General features: G+C 34.9%; 1 protein-coding gene across 1 annotated transcript in view; it reads right to left on the bottom strand.

The window, feature by feature from the left end:
* Positions 1–7,404, bottom strand: part of LOC107722693 (bromodomain adjacent to zinc finger domain protein 2B-like) — a 35,340-nt gene that overhangs the window by 10,130 nt on the left and 17,806 nt on the right. The window contains exons 18-24 of the mRNA XM_016531164.1: positions 7,012–7,086; positions 6,451–6,682; positions 5,519–5,581; positions 4,666–4,810; positions 2,734–3,272; positions 1,989–2,064; positions 328–866 (exon numbers count right to left, since the gene is read on the bottom strand). Of these exons, the coding sequence (XP_016386650.1) occupies positions 328–866; positions 1,989–2,064; positions 2,734–3,272; positions 4,666–4,810; positions 5,519–5,581; positions 6,451–6,682; positions 7,012–7,086 (1,669 nt within the window). The remainder of the gene's footprint in view (positions 1–327; positions 867–1,988; positions 2,065–2,733; positions 3,273–4,665; positions 4,811–5,518; positions 5,582–6,450; positions 6,683–7,011; positions 7,087–7,404) is intronic.

The raw sequence follows: 7,404 nt of genomic DNA, 5'->3' as shown, positions 1-7,404 counted from the left end.
AGTTAAATCAAGATAGCAATAAAATAATAATAATAATTTTAATTATTATTATAATAATAATAAAGCCTTATATAGGTGTACCCATATATATAATGATATATAAATAAATTTAAAATAAAAAAACACTTGCTAAAAAAATGAAATATTTTATCGGTTTACTTGCATGTCATGTGACCATTAACCAACATCCGAGAACCATGGAAATGCAAATGTGATGTTAAATTATGGAATATAAACCTAAAATCTCAGGAGGGTTTTAAATAAACATTTTAAGTTTAAGGGGTTTGTCTGACAAAATAAAGAAATCCCTGGTCTACACGATCATACCTGCAGTGCTGCTAATGAAAAGTTATTGATCCGCGCAGCGCTGTAGGGGTCGGCAGAGACCGCTGTGGTCTGTGGTGAGGAAGATGATGCTGAATGTGGACCTTCAGTCAGAGACGAGACGTCACATGGAGAGCGAGGCAGCAGACTGAACCAGTGAGCGTTTCTCTCTGTCAGAACCTTATAAAGCTGCTCGTTACAGATCTGCTGTTGGGCATTAGTGAGGTAGGTGTTGTTGAGGAGACAAGAATCACTGAGATCAGGTTTAACAACATGGTTAGGTGTTCTGCGTAATGTAGTCTGCTGTTTTGGGCTGCTGTATTGGTGACAAGAGACCTCAGAAGACATCTTAGCCACTTCCAACAGCTTGTTGAGCTTGGAGAAAGAATCCGGTTTCTGCAGGAAGAGGTTGAGAGAATCTACATCCTGCGGAGGTTTTTGTTTCCTCTCAGCGGTGCCGTATTTTTCATCAGGTTCCTCTTTGACCTGGACGAGGTGAGCGTTCTTCGACCTCTCACGCTCCCTCTGCAATTCCTCAGGACCTGAAGGAGCACAAGATATCATCATCAGCAGCACATTTATACAAAGGTTTGTTTCAATAAAATAACTGGTCATGTAAAAAAAAAAAAAAGTCTAGTAGTCATGGTCATATTCCCTGAAAATTAAAAGAAGGAAAAAATAAAAATATTTTATATACATTTCTTAAGTATTGCTTATATTTTTCTTATATACCATAATATTACTTGTATATTATTTATATATTATATATGTGTATATATAAACTACCAGTCAAAAGTTTGGAATAATTAGGCTTTTTTTTTTCTTCTCTACTGCACACCAAGGCAGCATTTGTTTGATCAAAAATACAGTAAAAAAACAAAACAGTAATACTGTGTAATAATATTACAATTTAAAAGAAAGTTTTCTTATTTGAATATACTTTAAAATGTAATTTATTTCTGTGATGCAAAGCTGAATTTTCAGCATCTAGTCTTCAGTGTCACATGATCCTTCAGAAATTAACTACAACGTGCCATTTTTAACAACAAAAAAAAGGGACGTTTGTCAAGATCAGCTTTTTTTAGCATAATTGAGATAATAATATAGCATTTTTACCATTTAAAATTAATTTTTATATTTTATATTTCCCTTTTGTTAATGGAAGTTTATATCTAGTTTATAACTTGCAGTTGCGAGTTCTAAAGTCAGAATTGCAAGATATAAACTCGCAATTCTGAGAAATAAAAGTAAAAGAAAAAAAAGTTGCAAACTTGCAATTGTGAGAAAAAAAGTCAGAATTGTAAGATAAAAAGTTGCAGTTACCTTGTTTTATTTTATTATTAAGTAGCGGATACAGGCTTCCATGCAAGACACACTCTAAATCAGGGTTCCTCAATAGGCGGCCTGCGGGCCACATCCGGCCCGTGAGAGAAAAAAGTTTGGCCCACACTAATTTCAAATAATGTGGCATGAAAATTCAAACGCAGCATCAGAAAGCTACATTAACTTACATCGTGTCTACACCGGACGCGAGCGGCGCGACGCAATAAAATACAATAGAACTCATTATAATCAGTGATGCTGTCTTGGATGCGGCGCGACACGACAAATCCCCGATAGTAAACTGCTGACTCGGTCTATTTGACAACGTTCAAATGATTTGCAATGCTTTGTCGCGTCCAGTGTAGTAATGGGCACAATGGGCACACCGGACTTCAACTGCAAACACAGAGGTGCAGTCTATAGTCAAAGCACACATGAGAAACATGAGAAACATACATAAGGTCTACAACAGGGATTCCCAAACGGGGTGCATACGTTGATGAAAAGCTTATAATTAAACCAAATGTCAAATTAAAATAAATAAATGTGGGTGCACAATTAATCGAAATAAAACTGAAATTGCAAAATAGCCAAGTGCGATTATCAAATCAAAGGCTGCAATTTAATTAAGTATGTGCGTTTTGGCAATGCAATGTATTGGTTCACTTTATTTACATGTTTGCATAATTCCCAACATTTTTATGAAATTATATTTAATATTATATGAAATTATAAAAAATATATATATTTTATACAGTATACATTTTAGAGAATATTATATATTATATTATATATAAATTATAATTATCAAATATTCAAATTTTTATTTTACAGAACAAGTGTAATTTACAACAGTAATATACAGTATTTATATAATTACATATTAATTTTCATAATCAAGAGCTAAAATCGGTTTACTTGCATGTCATGTGACCATTAACCAACATCCGAGAACCATGGAAATGCAAATGTGATGTTAAATTATGGAATATAAACCTAAAATCTCAGGAGGGTTTTAAATAAACATTTTAAGTTTAAGGGGTTTGTCTGACAAAATAAAGAAATCCCTGGTCTACACGATCATACCTGCAGTGCTGCTAATGAAAAGTTATTGATCCGCGCAGCGCTGTAGGGGTCGGCAGAGACCGCTGTGGTCTGTGGTGAGGAAGATGATGCTGAATGTGGACCTTCAGTCAGAGACGAGACGTCACATGGAGAGCGAGGCAGCAGACTGAACCAGTGAGCGTTTCTCTCTGTCAGAACCTTATAAAGCTGCTCGTTACAGATCTGCTGTTGGGCATTAGTGAGGTAGGTGTTGTTGAGGAGACAAGAATCACTGAGATCAGGTTTAACAACATGGTTAGGTGTTCTGCGTAATGTAGTCTGCTGTTTTGGGCTGCTGTATTGGTGACAAGAGACCTCAGAAGACATCTTAGCCACTTCCAACAGCTTGTTGAGCTTGGAGAAAGAATCCGGTTTCTGCAGGAAGAGGTTGAGAGAATCTACATCCTGCGGAGGTTTTTGTTTCCTCTCAGCGGTGCCGTATTTTTCATCAGGTTCCTCTTTGACCTGGACGAGGTGAGCGTTCTTCGACCTCTCACGCTCCCTCTGCAATTCCTCAGGACCTGAAGGAGCACAAGATATCATCATCAGCAGCACATTTATACAAAGGTTTGTTTCAATAAAATAACTGGTCATGTAAAAAAAAAAAAAAGTCTAGTAGTCATGGTCATATTCCCTGAAAATTAAAAGAAGGAAAAAATAAAAATATTTTATATACATTTCTTAAGTATTGCTTATATTTTTCTTATATACCATAATATTACTTGTATATTATTTATATATTATATATGTGTATATATAAACTACCAGTCAAAAGTTTGGAATAATTAGGCTTTTTTTTTTCTTCTCTACTGCACACCAAGGCAGCATTTGTTTGATCAAAAATACAGTAAAAAAACAAAACAGTAATACTGTGTAATAATATTACAATTTAAAAGAAAGTTTTCTTATTTGAATATACTTTAAAATGTAATTTATTTCTGTGATGCAAAGCTGAATTTTCAGCATCTAGTCTTCAGTGTCACATGATCCTTCAGAAATTAACTACAACGTGCCATTTTTAACAACAAAAAAAAGGGACGTTTGTCAAGATCAGCTTTTTTTAGCATAATTGAGATAATAATATAGCATTTTTACCATTTAAAATTAATTTTTATATTTTATATTTCCCTTTTGTTAATGGAAGTTTATATCTAGTTTATAACTTGCAGTTGCGAGTTCTAAAGTCAGAATTGCAAGATATAAACTCGCAATTCTGAGAAATAAAAGTAAAAGGAAAAAAAGTTGCAAACTTGCAATTGTGAGAAAAAAAGTCAGAATTGTAAGATAAAAAGTTGCAGTTACCTTGTTTTATTTTATTATTAAGTAGCGGATACAGGCTTCCATGCAAGACACACTCTAAATCAGGGTTCCTCAATAGGCGGCCTGCGGGCCACATCCGGCCCGTGAGAGAAAAAAGTTTGGCCCACACTAATTTCAAATAATGTGGCATGAAAATTCAAACGCAGCATCAGAAAGCTACATTAACTTACATCGTGTCTACACCGGACGCGAGCGGCGCGACGCAATAAAATACAATAGAACTCATTAGTCTATATATATATATATAGGTCAGTGGCCCTTGGCTTGGTATTGTTGGCAGAATTCGGCCCTCGGCGAAAACTAATTGTGGAACCCTGCTCTAAATGATGGCTTGACAGTCTTGTTTGAAAGCTTAAAAAATGTTTTTAAAAAAGTCTTGTATAGTTTTTATAGGCAATTCAACTAGATTTGGAGTGAGTAAATCATGAAAGAATTGAATTTTTCTCAACTATTGCTTTAATTGCTTTAACACTATCTTTTTCTGTTTAAAACATTCAACCCGGTTTCTGTCATATCCTGTTATCTTGACCGATCCTTCCTTCAGAAGATGAATAAGATCATAATGTGAAGACAAAGGCAGTCTCATTCTCTCACCCTCTCCGCTCTCCAGTCCCTCCACAAAGATCCCGCCACACTGCGGCAGAACCCAGTAGCGTCGCTTATAACGATCCTGACCGAACATCACGGAGCGCAGGGAATGAGAGGCCTCGAACAGCTTCCGACGGATCTGAGTCTGTTGCTGGAAGAGAATCAATAAGACAGATGTATTCTACTTTATCTTTCTTTATTAAAAATGTTTGGAAATATGCAAGTGGACAAGTAATGAATCTGTCATATCTCCACACATTCAGCACAATACATTTAGTTAAAGCAAGTATAGGCATGTTATCCTCCTGGGAGCCAGCTATTCCTTTTTGTCCTCTATAGAGGACGTTTGTTTTTAATGAATTTAATGAGATTTTGCCTGTGGTGTCTTGCCTTCATTTTCTTAATAACTGATTCCTGATGTCCTCTACAGATGACATACAATAAGATTTTTGTTCTATCTCTTATGCATTGTTTGGTTGGTTATGCATTTTAGGCTGATGTAATAACATACAGTCACTAAGAAAAGGACTGACTGTTAGATTTATTCATACACAGACCTTTCTAAGGCATCTAAATGATATTTATATCATTTTATGTAAGTATTCTGCTATACTGTTATAAAGATCTCATCGATTTACATTACAAGCATCAGAATTTCATCTTGTTTTTTGGCCATATAAATATCAGCATCTTCACCAAATTGCTATTTTTGCTCAGTTTGGGCCTCTCAATAAAACTGAGCTGTTTTTTTCTCCATATTCTCAGTATTTCATCCTATATGAGCCACAAAAGCCTGATGTATTAAAAAGGTTATTTGACAAAAACATGTTGTAAGATCCAAAATCTGATGTTCATTTACCTTGCGGAGCTTCTCAATCTGTCTCTCCAGCTCCTCAATGCTTGTGATTTGATCACCTTCATCCTGCAAAACAAGACCAAGAACAGCTGACATGCTGCTAAAACATCATGACGAGTTCAATTTTCTTGAGAAATTAGTTTTTGTTCCATAAAAACATAGCAAACAACTTTTAGAGCTCAAAACCTCCTTCTCAGTGCAAAAAAAGAGAGCATTACTAAAACTAAACTAAAAAAATGACTGAAAATCTAATGTCAGATGAATACATTTTGAACACATACTGTACATTAGGGTCATTCCGTGTCAAATCAATCAAATTTCAGAAACCTCCCCAGCTAATATTTTTGAATATTAAGAAGGAAAATAAATAGATAAGTATTACCTACAGGCAAAGTGACCACATTTGGTTTTTCAGCCATTGAAAATGGGTTAAAATTCAACAATCTGTACACAAAGCCACATCAAAATCTCCATCTCTCTGGGAATTAACCATGTAGGGCCATAAAAATGAGGATATTGAAAGAAAATTTTGTCAAGAATCAAAATCTACAAGGATATTAAGATATCTTTACTACTTTTTGAGTTAAAGGCATGCCAACTTTGGGGAAAAAGTGCTTTTTCCAATTTTTGGACTGTCACCATTGGTATTTATTGCAACAAGTATCGCTAAAGTCAACCGATTTTACTAGCAGACCTACCAATCTCTGTGTAAAAAATAACATATATAATATAAATAACAATGATGCTGAGTGGCATCTTTATAAAGTAAATTTTCCCACCCTGCAATTTGGCTCCAAATCTCAGGTGCCAATTTTAGCCCCCTCTCTACAAAATAGTGGATTACTCTGTAAACAATCATGCATGGCATTTAATATTTTGGTTTTCTTTTTCATTTCTATATTTTTTTTTCACCAAAGAAAAAAAATGCACTCTACCTCATCTTCACATGCTTCTGCTTTTTTTCCTTTCTTCCCAACAAAATCATCTTCATCCTCATCCTCCTCTCCCTGTTCATCGCTGTCATCATCTTCCTCATCATCTTCATCACTCTCCCCTCCTTTGCGCTTGCGTTTACGGCTGTTTGCAGGCGTACTGGTGGACTGACCCTCCTCTCCTCCAACACTGCTCTCTCGCTTTCCCGTCCTCTTAACATAGATGCTTCTCAGTCTGAAAAATAATAACCAAAAAAATTATGCATTACGATCTAGCTGAACAGAGTATCATAATCAAATTATAACTAGATCGGCATTTTCTGAAGGAAACCACAGTGCAAAGGCAGCAAAATATTGTTGAATATCAAAATGCAAGGTGAATGAAATTGCAATAGTGTATCTTTATATTTGTCATATTCAAAATAGTGAACTGTGTATTATGGACCACGGGAAGACTAGCGATCACTAAGTGAAATGTGATTTGTGTTTTGCATTATATACAGTAAGATCAGTAAGTAATTACTGTATGTGTGTTTATGTGATGAGTGTAAACAAGTGTCTTACTTCCGTAGGTTCCCCTCGATCACCCATTTGTCTCGTCGCAGGTTAGTCATACTGTCAATGTTTTTGTCGATCTCACTGTGCAAAGAGGACAAGGAAAATGTAAATATTTTGCATGCATCTCACACGATACCTTTTTTTATATTATAATAATATAATATAATTTATATTATTTTACTGGAAAAATACTAAGCAAACAATGGTCGTTACAATATAATAACCATTTTTTCCTTAGCATTTTCCAGTAAAACAATGTGTGTATGCATGCATGTATGTGTGTGTATATTATATATATATATATATACACACGCACACATTGTTTTACTGGAAAATAATAAGGAAAAAATGGTTATTATATTGTAACGACCATTGTTTGCTTAGTAAAATATAAAATCC

Source organism: Sinocyclocheilus rhinocerous, unplaced genomic scaffold, assembly GCF_001515625.1.
Source record: "Sinocyclocheilus rhinocerous isolate Xijiao unplaced genomic scaffold, SAMN03320098_v1.1 scaffold1806, whole genome shotgun sequence".
Taxonomy (NCBI): Eukaryota; Metazoa; Chordata; class Actinopteri; order Cypriniformes; family Cyprinidae; genus Sinocyclocheilus; species Sinocyclocheilus rhinocerous.
This window is presented reverse-complemented; position numbering and strand designations above follow the sequence as displayed.